Below are 27,021 nucleotides of genomic sequence, written 5' to 3'. Positions count from 1 at the left end.
CATTTATTATGGTAATAAATTTCCTTTAAATATAAGCACCCTTTAGAACGGTCAGCTTTCAATAACTGTGTGACTCGCATGGCTCGCTTGCTCATTGTCCTCACTCTTTTTTTTTAACCATATGCAAAGTTGTGATGTGTCGTCGAACAAACATATAATTCAGCAAAGCATGCTTTAATGCCGGGTCGATTTTTTAGCTCGTTGAGATATGTTACCGAGTCGTAGGATAACCGGATATTGCGTACAACGAAACGCAAATGATTGTTTGCACAATTATATCTTTCAACAGGCTCATTCATCGATTTGGGTTATTGTATGGTCTGACTAGGGCTGTTTAACACCAAGGAAATTGCTAAATTATTACACATTGCTGTTGTGATGGATGCAAAATTTTTGCACCCTCGTTTTCTTGTTCAGTTATTCCGTCTCCCATAGGCCAAAGTTCACTAAACAGATTGCAGAATTTTGCGCCCTCCCTGCGTCTTGTGAAAATTTTCACTCTGAATTTATTAATAGGGCAGGTTGCAAAATTTTTGCACCCTCATTCATTTGGTTATTTATACCTTCTCGTTTAGGCCAAGGTTTATCCCTAAGCAAGTTGCAGAATTTTTGGTTTTGCTTTGAATTTATTAAATAAATAGGCCAGGTGCAAACCATTGATTTGGTTAATTATACATTCTCACTTAAACAAATTTAAAGTTGGTCACTAAGCAAGTTTGCAGAATTCTTTGTTTGGCTCTGAATTTGCTAATAGGCCAGGGTGCAAAAATTTTGCACCCTCATTGCTTTGGTTAATTATAACTTCTCACTTAGGCCAAAGTGGGGGGTAAATTTTTATCAAACGGTTCCACAATTTTGTGGGTATTTTTTTCAGTTAGTCAAGTTTTCCATGTTATAATCTGCACGTTTACCACGTAATCGAAGTCTCTGAGCAAATACTGAAATTTCCACCTACAGAATTTAAATGTGAAATTTTACACACAGTAAATTGTTATGTTTTCAACACACAAGTCAAATCTTCATTTTGGACCATTTACAGTTATTTCCTCCAGAAAAAAAAATGATTCGGCAGTTGAAGTTTACTGTTTACCCATAATTTTAGTCTTGTTCCCGTTCTAAGTGGGCATTTTTGACGGAATTTTTAAAATTTGGAAAAGCATCTACATCTACATCTACATCTACATCTACATCTACATGTTCCAGCACTCGGCAAAGTCCCTTTTTGACTTGTGGCTGTTTCTGCTTAGGTGGCCTCATACACCACAAGCCTTTTTATAGACATCACCGCCAAGCCGGCCTTTTCTGCTGGAGAGAACAGGACAGTCACAACACCGGGGACTTTATTCCCTACTCTTCTCGAATAGTGTTTGGGTTCTTTAACGTCCCACAGGGAAGTTATGAACATAGAAGACATTTGTGAGACGGGAGCACATCTTAGTTTGAAACACGTTAAACAGAATAGTAGTATTTTTCGGACGAGCTGGCATCAGACTCTGACGACGAGAAATGGATGTATCGTGCGTGCGGAGAGAAGAGCGGAGAAGAAAATCAATTGCAAAGACAGGCGTTGTCACCAGCAGCGCCCTTTCACCGTTGAAAGCTCCCATGCAGCCTACTGCTTCTATCGTTTTTCCGAATTCGCAAAGATCCTTTGCTGGCGATCATGCAGTCCGTAAGGAGTTTAAGCATTAACCGCCAATTGGGATTCTGTTTGAAGATAAAAGCCCAGACAACATTTTTAACATTTTCTTCAATATCGGTTAGATGTTGTTGAACAGCGATTTTGGGACCGTTTGTGTCCCTCCCTCTTCAACCGTTTTGAAACATGTTGAAACGAAGTTAAATCGATGTTGAATGAGTTGAAAAGAGAGTTGACACCGTTTGCCCACCCCGGCAGTCAATATCGTTCAACAAAATGGAAAGGATGCTGAAGCCATTTGGCGGGCCTTCACTGTTTATTTCTCTCGCATCTTACTTACTTCGTTGAATGGAGTTGCTCGCAATCCAACGTTCTCCATGATTTGTTGGTTATCATTTTTGAAGTTAGCGCAGCAGATTTTTCCTTTAAAAACAAAATCCTTGGTCGTCCTTTCCAAAATCTCAAAAAATCCAAAGCTTAGGTACGTTTGAAACTCTTGCCATTTCTCTGAGTACAGGCCTTTTTTGCACTGTTTTTGGTATGGAAAAGTTCTTCAGTTAAACATTCAATTAATGCATACCAATCAGGCAACTTGTACTTATATCCTTTACTTCTATAACGTTTGCTTAAATATAACTATACCTTTGGCTTCATTACATGCATGCTTCTAAAATATATACTATTTCTAAATTTGGTTGTTTTCGAAACTTTTCCGCGCCTTGGTCCCTACAGAGGCCAAAAATGCAATAGCTGACCTCAAACGTAAGAACGAGTGACTCCAGATATAAGAATAGGCCTGCAAAGCGTGCACGTAGCTACTGCATTAATACGTGTAATGGCATTGCAGGAACTCCCTGTTAGTCAACTTTACAATACAAACACTTGAACTGTGAAAAGGAGCCTGCAGTGCAGGCGTTATTTTGGAGAGGAACGCTAGACGAATCAGGCTTTCGATGCCGCCACCTTGGATTGTAATTAGATGCTTGACCGGTAGAGGGTTGGTGCATTGGCAGGTGGGGGGAAGGGCACTTACGTACTCCCTCGGCAAATATTTCCTCGCCCTAATCCTCCCCAGTTACCAAATGTAAGATAGTGGCCTAATACGAAAATGTGCACTCGCGCGCCCAAAATATACCTGCACTGCAGGCTATGTGAAAAGTCATGGCGTTTTAAATTGTTTTGTACTGAATCAAATCACAGGCGAGAACTACGACAAAAAACCCTCAAAATTTACAAAATGGTTACTTTGGGTCGTGGTCAGCGATTGAAGAAAATCTAAAAACGGTGTCGAGTGTTGCCATTGTTTCTTCTGGTTGTAATTTCTTTTTCCACGTGGAAAAAACTAAAACAGGTTCACGGCTAAATTTGCTTTGTATAATATATGGCATACACTTTTGGCCGTTTTTTCATTATATTTGTAGAATGCATTTGTGGCAAAATTTACCATTGTCTAACAACGTCTTACGCTCGGCATCAATAGTTCATTTTCTTAATATCAATATTGAGCTTGATAGCGAGGCAGAGAGGAGAAAAAACAATAGAAACACGTTGAATTTATCGTCGTATCATCCACTTTCCCTTTGTCTTTGTCTTTGTCCTTTCACCTTTTCTTTCGAGCTGAATTTTAATATATCGAAAGTGGCCTGTTCACGGTACAGCGAATGCACATCTCGCAACTCGTCAAGTTTATTCAACAACAACGTTTTCACCCATGGGATTTTAATCCGTCTGAAGTTTGAGCTAAATATCGCTGAGTGCTAATTATAATTACCGTCTGTATTCTTTAATATTTAAAAAAAGGGCTCACGGAAGATTTCTCACCGATTTCGTACCTACGCGTGTGTTCTAATATTTTCCTCTCGAGATAAGCAAACAAGGGTCATTTGGATCTAGTTTCATCTGGGATTAAAAGGCGCCTTTGTATTTACTGGACAAGCCGAGTAGTTTGCAGTGACAGCAAGTTCACAGATAAACGCGAAAACTGTTTCTTTGAACGAACTAAAACATGAAACATGAAATTCTACTCTATCATTTTTTGAAATCTTTGGGTTACGAAGTTTAGACCGCATAGCAGTGATATTTGCTGTAACGTCTTCCACAGTTTCCAGAGCACTCCACTGAAAAATAATCGGATTTTAAGGACTACCCCCTTGACTTTTTTACTGGGGCTTTCTAAAAGTAAAGCGCGCTCTTTGATTGGTAAATTACTGTATACCCATTTACTATTTGCCCATAGGTGAATGGTTATGACCAAAACACTGACGCGTGCGCCGGGAAAAAATGAATCTCAAACTGCAATAATGACCGACCAGTGCGCTACCGAAAATGCTGAATTTATTCGCAGCTTTATGAAAACAAAGACATGCAAATGTCATGTTTTAACCTGTTAGCGGGTATTTTGTATGAGCCAATTGAAAAACGATTTGCAAGCCTAAGTGAAAGCCAGCTCCGTCGGCGAGTTAGTGAGCGAGAGGCATTCAAAGAAGATAAAGGATGTCATAAATTGTCATAAAATGTTTTGAATATGTTAAAAAAGCAAATAGTAAACGGCTCAACATGTTTTATTGAGTTATAGTTTCACTTGGGAGGTTTGCTAAGAACTCAAGAAGCTGAAATCACTCGGCCGCCTCCTCATGCGACTCTCGACTCTCACGGTTCTTTCGTGCTTAGAAACCTCCTGCTTGCAACTGTAACTCGATAGAACACACTGAACCGTTTACTATTTGTTAATTGTCCTCAAAATTAGTACATAATCTGATATTTTTCTATTTGTGTCATCCGTTTCGTGCGTTCGAAGTGGAAAATGAAATAGGTTTTCTCTTTACTTCATGCAAGGAAAGGCTTTTCCAGATGGAGCTTTCTCATTGCATCCATAATGACGTTGTTCATTTGATAAGATGTGTCCTTTTAATTACTAATTTTCCCTTTCGGGTACTACTCTTCAGCTGTCCTCCTGCACTTCCACGCTTATCGGCAATATCTGTTGTCTTCCGCCTGTTTGTGCTTCCACCAGAGGTATCCGAGAGTTCGTACAACAATTCAGCGCAGGACAAAAACCGACACAAACCTTTTTGCAGATTGCGGGACACCTAGAGGTGGCCAAAACTTGTGGTGCGGGAGATTTTGGTGAGCCCGGTGGTACAGGGGGTCCGCCTGTTGCCTGATCTTCAGGCCTCCCCGCTTGACCCATAGCTCCTGGTTCCCCATCGGGCTCTTTGGGTCCTTGAATGCCTGAAGATGACAAAAAAGGATGAAATGAAGTAAAATCAAAGACCGTAACTGTTTCGAAGAGGATATCGGAGCGGGTAAAGAATAGGGAGTATGGCGCAAGTGGATGTGGATGTGGATCAGCCATACACTGAGAAAACCAACGGCTAGTATCACGGCGTAAGCTTTGAACTGGGATCTCCAAGGGTAACTGAATGACGAAATTATCCAAGAACAACCAGAGACGAGTTACTAAAACAACTGAAGCAAAGAACCAAGAACCATATCCAAGTCCGGCATGGAAGGGCGTCTTCGATGGCCAATAGTCCATTTTCGAAATATCAATATTCATCTTGATAATGAGGCAGAGAGGACAAGAACAATAGCGACAAGTTGCAAGGAATGTCCAAGATATTAGCATCCACCTTCCTTTGTCTTTGTCCTCTAAACCTCTCTTTCAAGCTAAATTTTAAAATATCGAAAGTGACCTATTATTCTTCAGTGGATGCCAAGGACCTTGATAAGTAGCTTTGTTAATTCATGAAAAAAGCCATGTAAGTATTTTAGATCACTAAAGTTAAAAAAGTTACCTAAGTGGTAACGACAGAAAAGTCTGAAAGATTCAGGCTTGGACGACAGTTGAATCCATGACCTTTGTGATACCAAGAGTGAATTAGACGAGAGTGTTGACCAGTCACTTTGCGGTCTTGACACAGCACAGTCACCAATGTATTTATTTTTAGATATACATTGAGCAGTGCTCTAAAAATAGAATATTTGTGACTGTGCTGGGGAGCTCACCCGTGCCATAACACACTCCTATCTAATTCAGTCTTGGTGATATCGGTAGAGTCGGTCCACTTCCAGTTCAGTAGGATATCAATTCAACTGGGAGCTCGCCATTTTGTGAGTTCGTACCTCCCACCTCTGCGGACCCAGGTTTGTCGATCTCAGTCTGACTCCGGTTTTTCTCCTCAGCAAAATCGACTCCTAGCTTTTCCATCTGAAGCCGAGCGCTTAGTCAGCAGCATAGCTCCTTCGGTTCGACCTCCTCTAGCTGCGCCCTCAGGAATTCATTCTCTGACTGCGTTAGCAAGTCATTTTGTTTGTTTATCATTTATAGAGTTCAGGTTTTTTATTATTATTATTACTTTTATTTTTTATCGGGAACGTGTTGCCCACGGAGTCATAATCTGTTGTTTAATTTACCCGCTAATCCTGGTGTCCCAGCTGCGGAAACAGGGGTAGCAACAGTCTTTTGTGGAGGTGCCGCAGGTCCTGCTGGCGCTTGAGGTCTAATCACATCTGAAAGAATTTAGTTATCCCTCTTTCAAATTAAATCACATGAAAAATGAAAATCGCATTCACAGAGATACAAGAAATGAGTTACAAAATCAATTGTTGCGTTGGAATTACGGAGAACAGAGAGGTTGGTTTCGGATCACTAATGACTAACATTTTGATTAATGACAGTAACTTTACGTTTTGAAGTTTTTCGACGCTGTTCTTCCGTCCGAAGAGGACAAACGTTTAAAAATTTACCAATTTGCTATATTACTTATGTTCCGGAATATCTCCGGGCAGACGAAGAAGGCGCTGTAACAAATTAGCGTCAGGGACACTCTGGTAAAAGTCGTGAGGAACGTTTTTTCTTTCAAGTAATGCATTCTTGGTATTCACGTTGTTATATCCTCACCAAAAGTGTAATTCCATCTTTTATTAAATAAAACGCTAACAACCCATAATTCCCTAACTTGCTTTGAAGAAGGGCTAACGCTCGAAACATCAGCTTTCAAATTTCTTTACTGTGGTCAATTTACCAAATCAACCCAGTTGATAAACGAAGTTGTTATTGACGCGCATTTGCCTGATTTGTTACAGTGGTACAGAATTTCTACCTGAACTCTCAGGCACCTTTGCAGGTGCCCCTGAGGATGGTGCTGCGGCGGCCGGAGGCCCAGGAGGTCCGGGAGGTCCGGGCGGTCCTGGAAGTCCAACATTTCCGGGGTCACCTTGGAGTCCTGGTGCTCCCGGTGCTCCGTTATCTCCAGGAGCTCCTTGAGGCCCTGACAAACCTAAGTTAATGAAAATGTAGATAATGACTTGGCCTCCCCTCACAACCACCTCTTTTATTGTCACGCAATGCAAGTCGCTCTCGAACTCAATCTCATACTACAAGCCAAATCTGGAGGTCCGTACTTCCACATCAGCAACTTTGGAAAAAGGAAAAGTGGGCCATGGGTGGATTATCGCTCATTGAATCTCAGGTACTTTACAAGCTCTAGGAAAAATAAAATACCTCCCTCCCCCTCCTACGCCACAAAACAAAAACATAAACAAAATATTTACCTGAGGGGTTATTAGTTCCTTCCTGAGATGCAAGGACAGGGGATGTAGGAGTTGGAATTCCTGTTATTCAAATGTGCACAATTTTTAGTTCATGATCAAGGCAATGACATTTGAGAGGCGCATCTTATATATAGGCGCCCTCAGAAAGCTTTTACCCTGAAGACGAAAGAGAATGGTGCCTGCCCTAAAACGCCATTTATTATTTTGCCGTTTGTCTTCGTTTCCGAAACAAAAATAGACAATAAAATCCTGATGGTCAAGACTGTGTTTATCTAACAAAGAGATAGCAGTGAATCTTGCAGACAGACAGACAGACAGACGGATGCAAACGGCAGTTACCCAGTCAGTTAGCAAGTCTGCCGGTGCATTAGGTCACACAGGAGTCAAACAGGCAATTAGTCGGTTATCAGTCATCCAGACAATCAGTTACCTAGTCAGTCAGTCAATCAGTTACACGTTCCCTAGAACACCCACTTGTACCTGGCGGCCATGGTTTTCCTGGAGGAGGACCATACAAGATAGGAGGTGCGGTTCCCGGTGGCCCTGGAGGTCCAGGGGGGCCCGGAGCTCCCTGTTGACCTATTGGGCCAGAGGCTCCCTTGTTCCCAGCTGATCCTGCTAATCCTGAAACTCCATCTGCTCCACCTAAATTTGGTAGAGGAACTCCTACATGAAGGAGAATTAAAGGCAATCCAAACAATTGTGATTTCACTGATTTAGGTGCTACTTTGTTATCAGATAGCTATGGACACATTGAAAATCCTCTTTGTTTGTGATGACACTGCGTCACGACCGGATCGATTTGGTTTCACTTTAGCAAAGACAGCAAAAAGAAACAAAAAGCGAAAGGAAACAAGACTGCATCTGAGTGAATCGGGATCATGACCTTGCATGACCTGGACCATATTTGGGTTTTCAGTTGATCGGAATTAGTCCTATGTAAAATAATACCACAGAGTAAAATAAATAAATAAATAAATAAATAATAAAACATGATGTAGATTCAAAAGTGCACAGTCAAAATAAAATCAATTCACTTCTTTATTAAAAAAAGAGGAGGAGTAATACCTGCAGGCCAAGGTTTTCCTGGTGGTGGACCGTATAAAATAGGGGGTGCTGTTGCGGGTGGTCCTGGTGGGCCCGGTGGACCGAGTAACCCTTGATTTCCTACCGGTCCCGGGGCCCCCTTATTTCCGGCTGCTCCTGCTGCTCCCGCAGCTCCATCAGCTCCGCTTACGTTTGGGGGAGGTACTCCTAATTTAAAACAGCAAGAGCAACAACTTGTTTATGTTTTACCCTGTTTGGGAGAGGGATAGGCTTGTGAATAGGGTTATAACTGACTCGGACGAGCGCACTTGCCATCTTCTAGTGTGTTCTGGATTTGCTTGCCAGACCCGGGGCCCAAACGTTCCGGGTGTCGCAATTTCCTCTGTATCTTAGCACGTGACAGGTTCTGAGAAATCAAACTTAACAATCCCATTTTGCTCAGTCTTGTTGTCTCCAAAACATCCTAAGACAGCATACAGCTTTTTAAAACGAGCGGAAGGCTTTACGGGCCTGAAAAGTTATGGGAACTTTCAACTTCCCTGTGTCATATGCGGGATGCGTTGCCCGGTTCCTTTCTCTGTTCTCGGGGTGCTTAACAAATCGAAAGTGATGCAGCGTTATTGCACTCTTATAGACAACGATGTTCGTCAACAGAAATTTCCCTTTCGAATTCTTCTTTTGACCATGAAATATTTGCTAACCGGAAGCGTTCTATGTATGTATGTATGTATGTATGTATGTATGCGTGCTTCCAGAATTCATTCAATTAATTTTAATTATTTTTCCACTTCGACGCCATTTTACCATATTTGGTCAACAGAACACGCAAAATATGAGACGGTAATACACTGTAGAGTCCTGGCCTTACCGGTTTATAACAGAGGAAAGAGGGTTTCGATTAAAACTAGACGTTCAGTGAGCGTAAACTGGGTTGCCTATGGTACATGTTGCACAAAACAAGAGGGCATTTCAGTTGGGTGGTATTGAAGGCGCTGAAACTGGATTTTCCCCTGAGTAATGCCCAAAATTACAAAAAAATTGAAAAAAGAGAAAAAAGGCTAGGAATCCAATAGGAAATCCTGGTAATCCATACAAAGGAAGAAGCGGGCAGGGGATCAAGCTCGAATGCGGCACATTTCTCATAATCCCAAGAGCTGCTCAGTCCAAAAACAAAGTACTACTTATTTTTTGTTTCCTCAAAAACGAAACGTATCTATTTTGACTTCAGAGTGAACTATTTACACGATGGAGTTGAGTCAGTGGCCAATCAAAAGAAAGTTTGTAATTGAAAACCTAAACCTCTATGAGATGAACTTGCAAACTTGCAAACTTGCAAACACGTGAAGCTTAATAATCGCAAATCATAACGATGAAAAACACAAAAACAAAGGAAATGGTTGATAAATATGAAGGTTTTTACTATCTAAATGATTTTGGGTTAGATTAAAGGGATATATCGTCGAAAACTCTTCGTCTTAATGAGTAATGTAGGCAATCTTCGCTCTAGTAAGTCGTATCATAAATTAAGTTAACCAGAATATTGTTGGCTTCCCCAAAAAAAAACGTCCCTTTACACTAGAATGACTAAACAAATATTTTCTGACGTCATTTGGAAGAAAGAACACTTGAAATACAAAATAGCTAAAAATTCTTGTCATTTTTATGAAAACAAATCGCACAACAAATATCAACCCACATATGCCATATGGCAACCCAGTAAATAGTGTCTTCAACATGATAAAAAGCATAAGAATTAAGCTCGTTATCGCTTGTCACTCGTCAATTCGTTTATCCAATCAAATAAATGACATTTCGGTGTCTTTTTGTGCTGTTTACATGGTTCTCGTGTGCTCTGAAGGACGGATGATGCTTTTTTTAAAAAAAACACTATTAAACATTACCAAATCATACCACATTTAGCTAGTCAATATAATTACCGGCCGGCCATGGCTTGCCTGGTGGGGGACCGTATAGAATTGGAGGTGCCGTTGCCGGTGGCCCTGGTGACCCCGGTGGACCCGACGCTCCCTGTTGTCCCGCTGCTCCTGGGGCCCCCTTATTACCGGCTGCTCCGGCTGATCCTGCCTGTCCGTCTGCTCCACTTAAGTCTGGCAAAGGAACTCCTAAAATTGGCAGGTGCAAAATAGCGAAGTAAAAACGAGTGCAGCATCATCATCATCATCATCATTATCATTATTATTATTATTATTATTATTATTATTATTATTATTATTATTATTATTATTATTATTATTATTATTATTATTATTATTAAGACACGCAACACCACGACAAGACAAAATTATTTTTCGACTGCATGCAACTCTTTTGTTAACCAAGCCCACTATCTCAAAACCTGTATGACCTCAGGCCCATAGGTAATATGCAACGATTCGGCTTTTCAGGACTGATTTACTTCATGTTGTAGTTACATACGGTGTATATCTTGTTTGGGCGATACTTGATAGTGACGAATGTGAATGGCACAAAGTAGATGGAACTCTAGTGAAACAAGGGTGCAATTGTAAGCTAAATAAAAAAGGACGAAGTTTATATAAATTAAAATATAAGCTGGTAGAGAAGTTCAGATTGCGATCTTCGCTGTTCGACTGTTTTTGTATTAACTATCAGAGTGTAAAGTTTAGTGCCTATCGACCCATTGAATCATCTGAACGTAAGCCCATAATATAAGAAAAATTAATATAAAGAAAAGATAATGATAAAAATAATCGTTGGTATAGACGTTGGAACATGCACAATATTCCTACAAAGACAACCTTATCGCAAACGGCTAGGATTTTGAGGAAATTGCTTGACAATTAAATGATAGGAAAGGAAAGTTGAGAGAAAAACGCTAACAAGGTTAGGAATCGAGTCCACGACCTCTGGATTAGGTTTTCGATTATCACTCGGTAGAGCATAAACCAACTGAGAAATCAAGCAAGACGAGAACATGTCATGGATAGTTGAAACGTTTAATTGAACATGCACAAGCAGACAGATGGAACTAAGGGCGCTTTCCTCTTGTCATAAGTGGCCGGCCAGACCCGTCAGTTCGCAAAGAAAACGTAACAATTTAAGGGGCACCTGCATGATAATCTCTCGCATTCTTCTGGAGGAATATATATCATTGTCGAAGTGTGTTGTAGAGGCAGTCCTTACAAGTGCCCGGTCTGGCCGATCAGTTCTGTCAAATGGAAAGCGTCCCAAGTTGGCCATGTGACACTATATGTATTGATTGAATGAACTATCAGAGTGTAAGTTGTAGTGCTTATTAACCCATTGAATTCATTTGGAGCATGAGCCCTAGACATAAAAACGGGCTCGCACAAATTGAGGAAAGAGAAAAACTCTGACAAGTATGAAAGCTCCATTTCCTTAGTTTGATTTTTCTTTTTGGCTTGCATTAACTAGGCACGGACGCAATTAGATGCAGGCCCGATTTTGAAACACGGAAAATTGGTTATCAACATTAAGATGAGTAAAGGCTAGAGTTTTTTATTATTTTATTTTATTTTTTTGGTGGGGGAGGGTGGGGGGGGGGGGGGGGCATGCAGCTGTTTGTCTTTAATTACTCAGTAAAAATAAACAGATGCATTTAAGCGTAAGGATAAACCCCAGTCCTCCAGTTGAGGACTGAAGTTTGGGTGACAGTTTATGGCGTTGATTCTCTGCATTCCCAGATCGACGCGACTGATGTTGAAGTTGGGAATAAGAGCAAGGGGACCGTTTCGGGACGTTCATCAAAATCGTAGCTTGGAAACAGTCAAAAAGGTCCCGCATGCTCAAGGCTTTGTTTTGCCTTGGTTTGGGTTCTGGCTATCCGATTTGAATAACTGGCTGTGCTAACAAAATGAAATAACGTGCTACCAGTCTGATATACTAAGCGGTGGGGTCAGAAACGTAGAAAGTACCTGCAGGCCATGGTTTTCCTGGTGGTGGGCCATACAGGATTGGAGGAACTGTTGCCGGTGGTCCTGGGGGTCCTGGTGGACCAGGAGCACCCGGTTGTCCAGCAGGTCCAGGCGCCCCTTGATTCCCTGCAGCCCCTGATGGTCCCATGGCCCCATCTCGTCCGCCCTGCTGTGGAAATGCTAAATTCGAATGTGAAGGACAGCAGCGTTTGTTACTTTCGAAAAACTGTGGCTACACCAAGATTGTACCGTTTTCTAAATCCAGTGCGGTTTCCGTTCAATGTTAGCTAAGTTCTTTCGACGACAAAGTAAGAAATGGATGATTTCTCGTGTTGTTCACATTTTTAATTTGTGGCGTACATTAGCCTCTGAAGGGAGAATATAAAAACACTGATGTTTGAATATTGTGACAATGAAGTTTGAATGCCCTGCAGATATGTGAAGTAGCTTCTTGTAACGGCAAATAATTCTTCATTTTAGTGCCTTTTGTGGACGAATTATGAACTGATAACAATTGCTTCGTCGTTGTCTTCTTCTTCTTCTTCTTCTTCTTCTTTCTTCTTCTTCTTCTTCTTCTTCTCTTCTTCTTCTTCTTCTTCTTCTTTCATCTACTTAGCCTTTCACTGCTGCTGCTCCAATCTCACTCTCTGGAAAGGGTTATTGAAGGCGCTTTGATATCGAAAAATCGTTGTGTTACACCCACGAGCACTCTTGAAATTTAATTTCTTCAGTTCTCGGTAATCTGAAGTGGCTGTCGGCTTATTTCTGAGGCCTTCTCAAAATATCGTGTGCAAGGATAACTGTCTGTACCGTTTCGCTCTGAAAATTAGTCAATCAACGTCGAATCCAAAACTTCACGCTAATTATTTACTTAGAATATTCGGATGGCTTTGAAGGTATTTTAAACACGTTGACGTTGCTGATATAACGTAACGAATAATCCTAAAACTAGGAATCGTGTCCGACCCGGTTTTGTTCATTAACTATCAATTTACCTCTGCACAAACTTTACGCATAGTATGCATATATTACCCAAACTCACCGGCTGGTTTTGGTATGCCAAATTTGGGTGTACAACACTCGCTTCGGCATATACTTATGCAGATGGTCCCACAAATCTCAGGACAAAGTGACTGGGCTTTAATACCCGGCACACCAGGAGGCCCGGGTTGTCCAGGAGGTCCAGGTTGCCCGGCCTCACCCTGATCTCCTTGGCTTCCCGGTTCTCCCATGGCTCCCACAACCCCTGGATCTCCAGGAGCTCCAGCCGGTCCTGACAACCACAAAAAATGAATGCATCAAATTGTAAATCATTCCTGATCCCTGTCGAAATACTGTGAAAGGAACGTTTTTGATGACGGAAGTCTTGTTTTCATGGTTTCGTCTAGGGTACTTTTATGTCGGGAGCTATTTGGGGGAAGTATGAGGGTCAGGAGGGGTGAAAGGAGTGCTGGAATCTCATCTAACAGTTAAAAAACACATCAACAATTCTCAACTATGAGTTAAAAACACAACGTTTCTCAGCTAACAGCATTAATTTTGAACGAATCTCAGCTTTCAGCTAACCTCATCTATACCCTCAAGTAAATGTTTAATCGGTTGGTTTTATCGTTTAAAATTGAGCTGCCTATAATGGTTGGAAAAAAGCCAACTATAAATTTCAAGCCTGAATGCCTCGGATAAAAATGTCTGACTGATGTTTCTAACACTGTACATTTCCGTACACCACATTGTTATTCATGTTGGGCAGGGATGGTTTACTGGTTATAGCAATCGCCTCCCACCAATTTCAATGGCCTGGGTTCGATTCCGGATTTGTGGCCATATGTGGGTTAAATTTGTTGTTGGTTCTTTACTCTGCTCCGAGAGGCTTTTCTTTAGGTTCTCTGGTTTCCGCCTCTCCTCAAAAACCAACATCTCTAAATTCCCATTTGATCGGATTCAGGACCTCCCTGGAAACCACTTTTGGATAAGTGGATCTTCCTGTGTAAATATTACGGTTATTTATATTGTTATTTTTACCCATCGATCCTGCTGGGCCAGCTGGTCCGGGGCAACCGGGTGGTCCAGGAGGTCCCATATCACCCGGTTCGCCTAAAGTTCCTTGTTGACCGGGAATTCCAGAAGAACCAGGGATATCTTTACATGCAAGAAACTGTTCAAGTTCAATCTTTCCTTGTCGATATTAGAGAATATCGCATCTCGGCCGACCACGCCTCTTCGTGCCTATCTTGATTATCATCATAAAATAAGTTCCAAATTCTTGAAATTTTCTACGTGACCGTAATGTACACGGTAACACTTTGGTAACTTTTTCTTAGAGGAGCAAAGCCTTTACACATTTCCAACCAGAAGATGAAATTCTAGATCCAGACCTATTTCACTCCGATAAAGATGAACACATAGGTCTCATGTAAAACGAATAAAGTGTCTCAAAGGTTGCTTGCAAGGAACGATTTTTACTCGATAATTTAGTGACTTTTGAAAGCAATTTGTTTTGTGGTCACAACGCATTAAAAAAAAGGCGTATCCCGATTGTCACTTACAGATGCTTTAGGGCGAGTTAGCAAAGATTCTGATGAAGATATTTGACGTTTGAAGACCTTAAATGATAGGAAGATGAAGCACAGGACAACGATTGACTGATGCAATGTTATAAATTAATTGCTCATACTGACCATTACATACCAGGAGGACCAGCTAAGCTTCCAGGGGCACCGGGAAGTCCTGTTGGACCAGGTGGTCCGGGTGATCCCGGTATTCCCTTAGGTCCCGTAGGTCCAGGAGGCCCGGCGGGTCCAACCGGACCGTCATTTCCAGGGGGTCCGGGAGGGGATGGGGAATTGCGTGGAAAGCTGTAATAGTTGCAACATGAAGGGTCACATGCGGGAGTACAGAATTCTGGGCAGTCATAACTACACGGATAAATCTGGCGCTTAAAATCTGTTGACAAAGTGAAATGATAATGGTGTTATCAAAAATTTGAGAAAAAAATAGAAATGGTTAAGAAAAATAAGACACGTAGAGCAGTCGGTATGTCCGTGCATGGTTGTCAAGGCAGACGGTTTTATAATAGTCATTGCGAATTTGAAAAAAAATGCTAAGTAACGCGGCAGAACGTGTTTTAACAGAAAAATGTTTTAGTTAAGGCCGTTGGTGTCCTGGTCTAATTTAAAACTGAATAATATAATCGGAAGGATCATCAACAATTTGTCTTTCAGAGTGAGTAACATAAGAATACTTACGGGAGGCCTTGATTTTGCGCCATTCAATACGGTACAATTATCGTATTTTGGAAGTAGTTCTTGTTCTTCGCTGTCCAAGGTTCTCAATCCAATAAATTGATGGATCCAGGAGAGACATTTCAGCCTGATAACGTGTGAGAGGGCTGTCCAAGTTCACTGAACATATCCTTGTCGCCCCCCTGATTATTCAAATGATCATTTTCTAGGCACATAGCAAAAGGTGATCTATTTCACCAAGTTTGATATTTTTCTCCTTAAAATCGGTGTCGCTTTGTTGTTATTCTTGTTACCATTAAAGTTAAGTGTCATTACCTTCAACTTTATTTATGAATTTCGTGTTACATCATCAGCACATTTTACGTTCTTATGTTGACCTGCAGTTGAGATTATTATATTATGCGAAACTATTAATATTATTGTTATGAAATATCCACAGACACAGCGTACGTTGGCGTGACTTTCTAGCAAACGCTAGAGTCGAGACACAACCAAGCAACCAGCAACCAAGCACAAGAGCTCATATAGAGGTTTAAGAAGGGGAATTAGTATTCGCTGGACTGATCCAGCCAGCCAGGAGACTTAAAGGTACAAGCAATGCTAATTGTTGAAAATTGCTCCCAAAGAAACGACAGGCAAAGTGAGATGAAATTTAAAATGTTTTAACGCGAATAGATCGTTTTCACTGACACGCTCGGGCAATCAACGGTTTAACGTTAACCGAATAGTCCACGAACGGAAACCGCACTGGATTATGGCAAAACTGAGGATCCAAGACATACTAAATGAATAACGAACATACATATACCAGAAACATCCCATATAGATCATGCAATCATTTATCATACTTACATGTGGCTTGTTTGTTGTTATAACAGGCAGATATTTACCCCAGCTCCCAACACAACCCAAAGAAAGAAATGCTACTGAACAAGTTAAATCACAGGCGCCTCGAGTCTTTGTTTGTGGCTTGGTAACGAATCTTTATTTGTCTTCGTTTATAGCCTCTGACGATGTTACTAAATCGAGCTCAACTGTCCCCGAGCGGTGTTCAAAGTGTTCGAGGATCTTTTCCATCATTTTATCGTTTTGTTTGGGACACTAACAGCCACCTGACGCACCTGGAAGGGCTTCGATTGCGCGGCTAGCGGATTAAAATGAAAAAAAATTGAGAATTTTTTCCGTAAAATTATCTTCTCAGGTCGTTTATCGAGACTCCCATAAAAATCCTTCTATTTTAGTTGGCTTTTCTTCACACTGGCCTTGGGGCGCCTGTGGTTGCATAAAAAAAGAGGACGAGGCCTAGATCTGCCAAGATCCAAAGTCTTTTTTTTTTTTTTAACAAAATGCACAGCTCAAAGATCTGAGATAAATGATAAAGAGAAGAAACAAAAAGGGTTAGATTGGTAAGTTTATTACTTTTAATTACTTTACGAAGCATTAATACCTTACTCTGCATAACTATAGCGTTATAATTATATTCATACCATTAGGTGTGCCGTATTTTACATTTGATATCAGCATCATGTTTTTGTTCAGTCGAGTCGTGATCTTTTTACGGCAATGAGTTAGGTAAGATAAACATTTTGCATTGGCCAAATTTGCGAAAAAAATAAATGATTGAACAAGAGAAGAAATTCAACAAAAATTATCTCATAAGTCCAGGAGTTTTGCACTGAAGTGCTCTCCTCACCCAGTTTTCCTATAAAGACAATGTTTTTAATGTGTATCTCAAAGTGTTCACCAGAGACTGATCTGCCTTCCTGAAGTTATCGTTTGTTCAAATCACGGTTGCTACCAAACATTAATTTAATTTTCGACAAAGTGGAAACACTGTTGCATCCTCTCATAAATCTTGTATAACCAGTTTTATCTGGTTTTATGATTTTCCCTCTTTGGTAATAAAACTATCGGCGCAGCCTTCCCAAAGCTAAGTATATAAGTTAAGATGCACAAACGCAATTAAAAGGTTGACCTTACCAGCTGCAAGAGCATATGAACTAACGATAGATGGAATGAAGAACACACATAGTCCCAGGTTGCAGGTTAGTGACCACTGCATCCGTTGCATGCCACAGCGAAGATAGTTGCTCTTGTGAAAAAACAAACAAACAAACAAAAACAGCAACGAGATGAGCTGGTCCAAGTTGTTATAAGTAAAATGTTTTGAATTAAATGTGAATGAAACACCCTCAAACTTCATTTGTCATGACTGCGTGACTCGATACTTTATTTCATTCGACGGTTTACCTAACAAAGCGCGGGAGTCGATAACATGTGTTATCAAATACACCATTTTCATTAGTTAGTTTGAGTTCAAAGACATTTCAGAACATTTGTGATACCAACGAAACACAATAACGTTTCTGTGCTCTGGCTTACGCTAGGTCAAAAATTATTAACTCTTTCCACCAAAACAGAATAATGCTTTTAATATATTATAACAATATTAAGAATTGGTTTGGAGAGGCCTTGGCCTTTTAATTCCGTTAATTAGGTTATTTTTAGATGAAATCATGAGTGTGTACCGGAGTCGACCTTATAGACAATAGAAGAGTTTAATCATTTTTAAATCAGTGCAGTGGTGCTACTGGTGGAACTCGATGCATACGAATTTCTTGTCGTCAAGCTCCGACTGGGTCATTCAACCGCTTCTCTTTCTCTTTATCGCTTATATTTTAGCAATTCACGCATTGCCTTTTGACTCTTGCCTTTTCTCACTGCAGAGTTTCACGGGCGCCGCCATTCTTGATTTTATAACCTGTTACAGTTGACCCTATTGTTCCCAAATCTTCTCTTTTTTTGTCCAAAATGATGTCGTAACCGGACGGCCAACCCATCAAAAATCAAAATGCCGGCGTTCGAGAAATCATTATCCAGGTTAAGAGATGATCCCTTTTTTTCTCGAAGGCTGAAATACACTTTTCTGTTTCCAAATGTATAAACTACTATTATCTTGACCACTATTTCTGAAATTTGTAGCATAACTCAGAAAGTTATCTCTTGATAATTAGAACATAAGCCAATGTTTACTAAGCCATTCAGGGTTAAAATCTATATGAAGAGACCCAGAGGGAACTGAAGAAATCCATTTTGAATTGGCGCGAATTTCGAATTAGGTTATAAGTCTTGATCAATTGTATTAACTCGATCAGGGTTATTTAGTGCCAGATCAGAATTCATCCATGACTCATTTTCAAAATTCGCATTTTGAAGAAAGATCGACAACAAACCCAGACACCAGGCTATATACTCTTTAGGACGATCAAGTAAACTTAACCGCAGTGATCGAATTGGCAACATAATAACAGTTCGTGTGGAAGATTGTGAAGACGGTCCATTACACGAAAGAACAAGAAAAAAACTCCCTGTTTAGTTAAAATAAAACGAACTTACTTTGTTCCGAAGCGAAGAACTCCACAAAGACTCGCCTTTAAAAATATTTTTACAGTTGAAAGGCGCTTGATCTAACCGTTTTTGTCTTGAACACTGATCATCAATATTTCATACGAACAGCAACTACAGATAAAACGGCAAGCCATTTGCTCGGGCAGGTACCATGACGGGTGGTCAAACAAAATCAATTCTCCTTATTCATTTCCAGACCCTTTTAAAGGGAAAATTGGGTAGAATTCATTTAAAGATCAAATGGCATATTAATGACCAGTTAACGTTTATATTCCGATGACTGCGTTGCTTATCCTTTCCTTTCACCCTTTCAACTTTAACTGGAAAGAAAATGTAGTTTGATCTCTCGTACGGATACCCGGAAATTTATACGATAAAGTGGAGCTCGTGTTAACATATATAGCAACAGCCAGGAAAAGAAAATGAATCGAGGGGATTAAGCAAAGATTAACAGACTAAAATTTTGATAAAGATTATATATATCAAGGGTGACAAATTACGTTCATAAGACGCCATTTTGGCATTGAAGAAAAGCTGCCATGGCAACATTGTAATTTTGCATGTAAAAGTAGAAATTAACTCTGAAATTTCGCGCCAAAATTAAGAGGTAATTTGTCACCCATGTTATTATAACAGACGTTTCTTGGAATGTTTGCAGTTTGGAGTGTTTGCAGAAGCGTAACCGCAATTTAGGGGACACTTTGGGACATTAATTGTCAGTATTCCCAGACGCACGTAATGTTAAAGTTGGGGAGATGTGCTAGGGGACACTTCGGGACGCGTAACAAATACGTTGTGCATCTAAATTGCGTGCAGATTTAACCTTACCGGAATGGCCTTGTGGGTAGAAACTAGACAAGCAGACTGTGCCTCCACAGGTTGATGGAAGCAGTAGCAGCAGCAGCACTGGTAGCAGTAGTAGTAGTAGCAGCATCAGCAGCAGCAGCAGCAGCAGCAGCAGCAGCAGCAGCAGTAGTAGTAGTAGTAGTAGTAGTAGTAGTAGTAGTAGTAGTAGTAGTAGTAGTAGTAGTAGTAGTAGTACACAAGATTTTTTTAAATTTTACTTATTTATTCATTTATTAATTTTTCCTGCCCTTGGTCAACACCTCCTGCAATATGATTGCTTTCGGGAGCAGGTGCAACTTTTCGCATGACAGTACATTACAATTTTTGCATAAACTGTAAAATATTTGCCTTTTCTATTACCTTAATTGCAAAAAGATCGTTCGTGTTTTTGACAGTATTTCGTTAAAAGAACGTTATTCATTCTCTGAGATTGCCCCTTGCCATGTCTTGAGTACAACCCTGTACCCAAGCTTCTTCCAGCTAGTAAATAACATAACATATTTCGCATAATTATTTCCACATTATTTAATTTATTACTCAACGTACACTTCATTTCCCTCATAATTATGCCATTGCGCAATCCCGATAAGCGCACGATACTCAAAAACACACCAAACCAGAAGTCGAGCTGATGTGTTAGTTGCTCAGTGGCAACCGGTTGGGGGACAACTCCGAAGGAAATTTGACGATTTTGGCGCCAGCGGGAACCTACCACCGCCGCTACATCAACTCATGGTGCGTTAATGCATTTATCCAGTCAATCGATTGGAGGATTAATTTTTTGCGTTTCACCTCCCAGATTTTCAATTCAAAGATAAAGAGGATACCAGTTTTTAGCTCGAGAATTAAAATACGGCCTGAATGTCTTTTTCACACAATGTATGCCTCCTGGAGAGCTTTATTCAGAAATCAAAACACCGGGTCTTAGTTCGCCAAGGATGTTCATTCAAATTACTTTGTACGTAGGTTTGAATATGATAATTACTGACCATGTGACACACATAGCAATATCGTGTGTGTTAAGTGAGTGTAGAACGACAACGAAACAAAAATAAAAATTAAAAGTGAGAATTTCATAAAACACGAATTTTGGTCTAAGGAGTTGTTATCAAGTGCATATTATCGACACTGTCAGCCGATGATTATGCAGGCGGCTTGAATCACGTGCGCTGCGATATGATACACTTTTGAATGTTTAGCGTCAAAAGTTGCAATGAAATGGTTAATTAAGGACTGCAACCAAACACCCACTGTGCTATGATCTTATTTGCAAAGAAATGTTCGATAATTTCACAACTCTTATCTCAGTGTATTTACAAAATTGAATTTCATAATTTTTTAACTAATCAACTATCATGTTTCATCAGTGGAAGGCGTCGAATGTACTATGATGTGAGCTACGAAAACTCGAGTACGGCTAATATTTTGAGGAAATGACGTTGGTTGTCAAAATTTCACTCTCGTAACTTCTTACTGACTTCATAAGTTTGAGTTTCATTTAATTTTACTGTTTATGACAGTGAAATATTTATGACAAACTCTACCAACAGGTTATGCGATTTTTAATTCCTTCAATTAGCCATTTTTGCTATTTCATCTGAAGCGGCATCTAAAAACGATATCCCAGTGATTGTTTATCGCAGCATAGAAAAACCCCAAGCAATTCAAATTAATGTAAAGAGTTCAAAATGTGAAGTAAAACCCTCTCTTTCATCAAGACGACGCTTTTAAAGTGTGGAGCTCTCGGCGTGGTGCCATCACTTAGAATCAGTTTCTAGCGAGTTAATATTTGCGCCGATGTCTGTTAGAGATTCAGCTTTCAGAATCCTAATCAATTTCCGTTGATTTTATCCACCTCCTAAGTTCGTTTATTATCTAGTCGGCATGAAGCGATGCTTGATAAACAGCTTCAACATAAAAGACATGTGCCCGTCAGTACTGCTGGAAGCGGAGCCAAGGAAGAGTTTCGAATTTCCAAACTCGTCTTAAGCACGTCCCGGCAGAAGGAGAAGCAAGATTAACGAACAGAAAAATCAAGATTACAGCTCGTATCATTTTAAATCACGTCTTTTTTCTTTCTTTTTTTTTTTTTTTTGGATAAAATATTAACTGGACTTATAAGCGATTATATCTGCGATTCGGGCACAAAACGATTCGAGTCTAAACATGAATTCAATAAGAAATTTATTGTAAATATTCTGCCCGGAGACTGCTTGAATTAGCAATAATAATTATCCTCTTTTCCCAAATGTTGTTTTCAACGATTTGGAACATAATAATTTGTCCACATTTTTTATATTTATTTTAGTTTTTGATGTCTACCCCTAACGTGTTTGCAATTTGAGTTGCTTGAATTATCTATCTAGATTACTTGCAAAAAAGACTTTCTGGTAGTGGCCAGGATGGATTTGACATTTACGGTTTATCGAGACGTCTTATTTAAAGTAATTCTCCTTTTTGCCTTTGGTGAGGGTAAGTTTGCTAGAACAAGATAATAGAAATGGGATAAATCAAGTATGATTTTCTCTTTGGGTTGGTCTTCCAAAGTACAGTATTGTGATGAGCTAAATTATAAGACTGTTTTTTTTATTCTTATTTTTAAAAGCAGCAATACTAGTGTCAGGTCTACAGATAGAATTATTATTTTATTTTATTTCATTTTTTTGCCGAAACTAGTTTCTCGAAATGTCATGCTGGAAGTGTGATTTGACTATATTCAGCTTACATACGGTGTAAACATATGTAAATCCTCCTTAAACCGCTTTACCCGCTAATTATCTCGGAGAATTGTGTCTTCAACTTCAACGGAAAAGAAATCTGCATAGCTGAAAAATATCACCCAAACGGCTTTTACAACACCTTGATATTTTCTATTCAAATGTTAATGTTTCTTTTTTGCCGTTGCTATATATATATATAAATATATATATATATACATATCTATATCACGCTGTTGGTACAATTTATTCACATTTCGATCCTCTGTTTTTATTTGAGGTCATCATTTTAGGCCCTTGAGGTTAATTGTATTCTTATTTCGCATCTTAAAAACTGACAGTAGTATTTGTAACTATCTTGCAATCATTAACAATAGCTTAAATTCAGAAAATTTTTACAATGATTGTTCCTAGACCAGCTTCTACTTCCCCAATTAAACTTAAAAATCGAATCAAATTGATTTAAATTAAAGTCAGATTCAGTTATCGCGCTTAACTTCTTTGCCATTCTTCCTCAGGTAGCAAGGACGATTTCTTTTCGGGAACGTCGCCTCAAACAAAGGGCTGATTCCCAGTCTATTTTGCTCTCCCGAGCATGTTCCAATTTTGCCTCGCAGTGATGCATAGGTTTCTAGACGGCCGAATAAAAATATAACATCTGGATGCTGCATGCAAATTTCGGCAAGTGGAGTCGACCTAGGCCGGAGCCCCGGTCGATTTATAGCCGTTTCCTCAAACCATCAATAGCGATTTTAAGCCAAGACGACGGTTACGGCGATGGCAACGCCACAAAGTAAGAATAGTCTTGGTTAAAAAAAAGAAAATAATCGTGCTGCACCTGCAGCACGAATTTCCGTGCATATTTTGTCGTACTCAGGCCACAAAACAACAGCGTGAAATTACCAAATTTTAGGTTTTGACAACAATGTGAGAGTTTAACAATGAACCATATCGTATCGTAATGAATCATATCCATCCAGTTACAAGATATTTTGCCAGTATTGTACAAGGTGAACAAGATGGAATAATCACGAAATACTTGCGATGACGCTAAGTTATGGCTGTTGTCCTTGCTTAAATTCGCTAATAATATTTTAAGGAGCTGTGTCACGGTAGTTCAGTCCACTTCATGAAGATGATACTGCTCGCTATGCCGTTTAACGTTTAACCCAAAAATTACTGTTAAATTAATTCCCTTGAAAATGACGTACTATCCAGATTTTTCTTTAACGTAACTTGCCACAATTGATATTCATGCACAGGACATTTTTTAAAAAAAATGCAATAAAAAGATGTGGTCAGCGTGCTTTTTCTCGCCCTGCATACTAACCGGAAAAAAATGTTGTTATACAGCAAACGCTACAGGATATTACGGAAAACCTATTATGAGTAAATTAAAAGGAGGGTGGTCACCGTGGCAGTGAACAGAGTACTCTCATACCGGATTGGTCGGAGCCCGGGTTAAAAATGGCCGCGCTTGCCGCTGAGGGTGATCAGGGCGGCAGAGATAAGTTAGCTACTGATTGCCGTCTGCATCAGAATCTTGTTAAAAAGTGCCTTACAGTGGGTACGTGGAATGTTAGAACTCTTTTAGCGAAGGGGAAGCTCGAACAACTTCAGTTCGAAATGGATAACTATGATTATACCATCCTTAGATTAGCGAAGATGAGGTGGACTCGAGTTGGTGAAACAAAGCTACAATTGTAGGTAACGGAGACAAGATTTCGTGGATTGGAGAACCAAGGAGACACGAAAGAGGAGTGGGATTTCTCGTGAACTAAACCACCACCAGGTCAGTTCTTGAGTGCAACCCTATATCTAGCAGATTAATTCAGATTAGAAGTGCTGCGGAACCTCACGATCTCACTATTATCCAGATGTATGCGCCAACATCATCATCCACAGAAGACGAAATTGAGTCCTTCTACGGCGACCTAGAGAAAGCTATTGAGAATTCAAACAAAAGATACTACTTGATAGTGACTGGGGACTGGAATGCACAGATCGGCGGTAACACGGTGCCAAATTGGAAAGATGTCGTAGGCGGGTAAGTATAGGAGCAACCAATGAAAGAAGAAAGAAAGCATTAGAGTTGGCAGAAAGGCCAAGTTAGTGATTGCTAACACACTATTTCAACACAAACGATCACGGATGGTAACTTGACATGCTGCAAACGGTCAGAGCTATCAAATTGATTTCATAGTGGTTAGCAACAATTTAAAATCATGCATACAAATGAAGGGTACCAGAACCTTTCCTGGAGCAGATGATGGGAGTGACCATGATTTGGTGATGATGGCGATAAAAATTAAGCTATTGAAAAAGCGTAAAGAAAAGCAGTGTGTATCAAAAACGACGGTGAAAAGCTGAAAGACTCCAACATTGCCGAACAGTTCAAAGCACAAATAGGTGGCAAATTTGCACCATTAATACTTAAAAGCGATGTGAATGAATAAACAGACCAGTTTAAAGAAGTCATGATCAAGCTGCGGCAACAGTCATTGGTAAAAAGAAGATGGCAACAAAGCCATGGATCGCGACCGAAATGTTAGATGAATGCGACAACAGAAGGAAATTGAAAGGAAAAAGAAATCTTAGTGATGAAGACACAGAAAGGTATAAAGAGGAAAACAAAGACGTTGAGAAAGAGATAAGGAAAGGGAAAGAAAGGTGAATCAACGAGAAATGCGAGATTATTGAGATTAATCTTCGTAGAAACCCAAAGCAAGCCTATGAGAGTGTCAAAAAGCTTACTGAAGACAAGAAAAGAAACGCAACAACTATCATTGAAGGCAGGGATGGAAAGATGTTAAATGACGTTGAAGATGTTCTAGGGAGATGGAAAGAGTATTGTGAGGAAATGTACAATTATCAAAATGATAAGGATGACACCATACTGGACATCTTGAAGAGTGCTGAAGCACCAAATGAAACAGCTCGGCCGATTATTAAGGCGGAGGTCAAAGAAGCTGTGAGAAGTCTAAAAGACAACAAATGCCCTGGGGTGGGTAACATCCAAGGAGACCTCCTGAAGTATGGTGGAGAGGACATTATAGAGATACTGAAGGATATTTGCAACACAATTCTAAAAACTGGAATTTGGCCTTAAGACTGGACAACGTCAATCCTGATTCCAATCCCAAAGAAGGCGTTGTTTAAGTGTGCTGACCATATAACAATTGCACGTATCAGTCATGCTAGTAAATTATTGTTAAAGATCCTTCAAAAGAGAATTCCACCAACTGTGGGGTCTCTGTTGGATGATTTCCAGGCAGGTTTTAGAGCAGGAAGGAGCACAACGGAGCAAGTAACCAATCTCAGAATATTTTGCGAAAAGTATATCGGACACGACTCAAAAGTATCCTTGAATTTAGTCGACTGCAGAAAAGCATTTGATAGGGTATGGAATGATGCAATATGGTCAGTGCTGAGGAAGTATGGGATAGATGAAAACATTATGAGAGCACTTGAGCAACTTTATACGAAGTCAACAAGCACAGTGAGGGTAGAAGCGAAATTTAGCGAGATGTAGCGTTGGGGTTAGACAAGGGTGTGTTTTGTAGCCAAGTCTTTTCAATGTCTTTTTGGAGAAGATTGTAAGCAGATCAGTCGAAGAATCCACAGGTGGCGTTTGTGTTCAAGGCTTGCTGGTGAATAACCTTCGATTCGCTGATGACATTGCTTTAATCACAGACAACAGAAGTTAACTACAGGACCTTATCAATAGATTGAACACATAGATTCGGAATGGCGATAAGTGGAGACAATAGTAAGATCCTTGTAATAGGTAAAACACCTGGAACATTAGGAACACCTGTTAAGTTGCCTGGGAAGCAGTTGGTGCGAGTCAAACTGTTTAAGTATTTGGGTTGTAATATGCCCGATACGGGTAAATCGATAAATGAAGTACGATACGAGCAGCAATGGCCATGTCGTCTTTAATCAAATGGATCAATTGTGGAAAAGCCCAAAAATTAGCTTCGTGGTGAAATTCAGATTATTACGATCGATTGTGATTTCTGTTTTACTTTACGGATGCGAACCCTGGACATACAGTGAAGAGATTTTAAAGAAGATCAATGCATTTGAATTAAAGTGCTATAGAAGATTACTGGGCATCTCTTGGAGGGACAGACGCACAAATGAGTCAGTGAAAGAACAGGTGGAAGACTTCGCTGGAGTACATAAACCCCTAATCCAAATTGCACAGGAAAGGAAAATGAAATTCTTTGGCCATGTCACGAGACATCCCAGTGAGCATAGGTTGGCTAACATCATCATATATGGACAAGTCCCTGGAAACAGAGGGCGTGGTAGGCCACGGGGAAGTTGGGTAAAAGATATCTGTGAATGGACACGCAGTACGCCATCACAAGCTACTAGACTTGCTGAGGTGAGAGAATTAAGAATACTCCAGAATCAGAGTGCGTCAACGGATACTGAGAGATCTTTGGCGTAAAAGAAGAATCCCCTGTTTTGCACCGCGCATCTCCTACTGCGCATAACATTTCGACATCGAAGATGGCGTCGATTCTCGCCGGCCGTCTGAAGAGAGAAAACAAAGGCCACTTTTGCTGTTCAAAACCCTTTTATCACAATCAACTCCTCTCGGTCAAAAAGTTGTTGGCTCGTGTCCTTTCGCGGAAAATGAT

The 27,021-nt window shown here is 40.1% G+C and overlaps 1 protein-coding gene across 1 annotated transcript; it reads right to left on the bottom strand.

Moving 5' to 3' along the window:
* Positions 1-3,959: 3,959 nt before the first annotated feature.
* LOC138016074 (collagen alpha-1(I) chain-like) lies at positions 3,960-18,871 on the bottom strand. The gene is made up of 13 exons (XM_068863250.1): positions 18,795-18,871; positions 17,379-17,490; positions 14,845-15,099; positions 14,179-14,295; positions 13,199-13,438; positions 12,157-12,336; positions 10,180-10,365; positions 8,264-8,449; positions 7,676-7,861; positions 7,196-7,255; positions 6,745-6,921; positions 6,056-6,151; positions 3,960-4,870 (listed from the first exon to the last, which is right to left on the bottom strand). Exons 2-13 carry the CDS (start codon positions 17,467-17,469, stop codon positions 4,581-4,583), a joined length of 2,064 nt encoding a protein of 687 aa, XP_068719351.1. The 5' UTR covers positions 17,470-17,490; positions 18,795-18,871; the 3' UTR covers positions 3,960-4,580.
* Positions 18,872-27,021: the final 8,150 nt, after the last annotated feature.

This window comes from Montipora capricornis, chromosome 1, assembly GCF_036669925.1.
Source record: "Montipora capricornis isolate CH-2021 chromosome 1, ASM3666992v2, whole genome shotgun sequence".
NCBI classification, from domain to species: Eukaryota; Metazoa; Cnidaria; class Anthozoa; order Scleractinia; family Acroporidae; genus Montipora; species Montipora capricornis.
The sequence above is the reverse complement of the archived record's forward strand: the minus strand, read 5'-3'. Positions and strand labels throughout refer to the sequence as shown.

What these genes read in the sequence shown, in the direction of transcription:
- LOC138016074 (XM_068863250.1), bottom strand. Translation starts at nt 17,469, where the DNA reads ATGCAACGGATGCAGTGGTCACTAACCTGCAACCTGGGACTATGTGTG. An exon ending in TGGCATACCAAAACCAGCCG is followed by an intron (nt 12,337 to 13,198) that starts GTGAGTTTGGGT and finishes ATTCGAATTTAG; the next exon opens with CATTTCCACAGCAGGGCGGA. An exon ending in AAAGGTGCCTGAGAGTTCAG is followed by an intron (nt 6,152 to 6,744) that starts GTAGAAATTCTG and finishes AAATTCTTTCAG; the next exon opens with ATGTGATTAGACCTCAAGCG.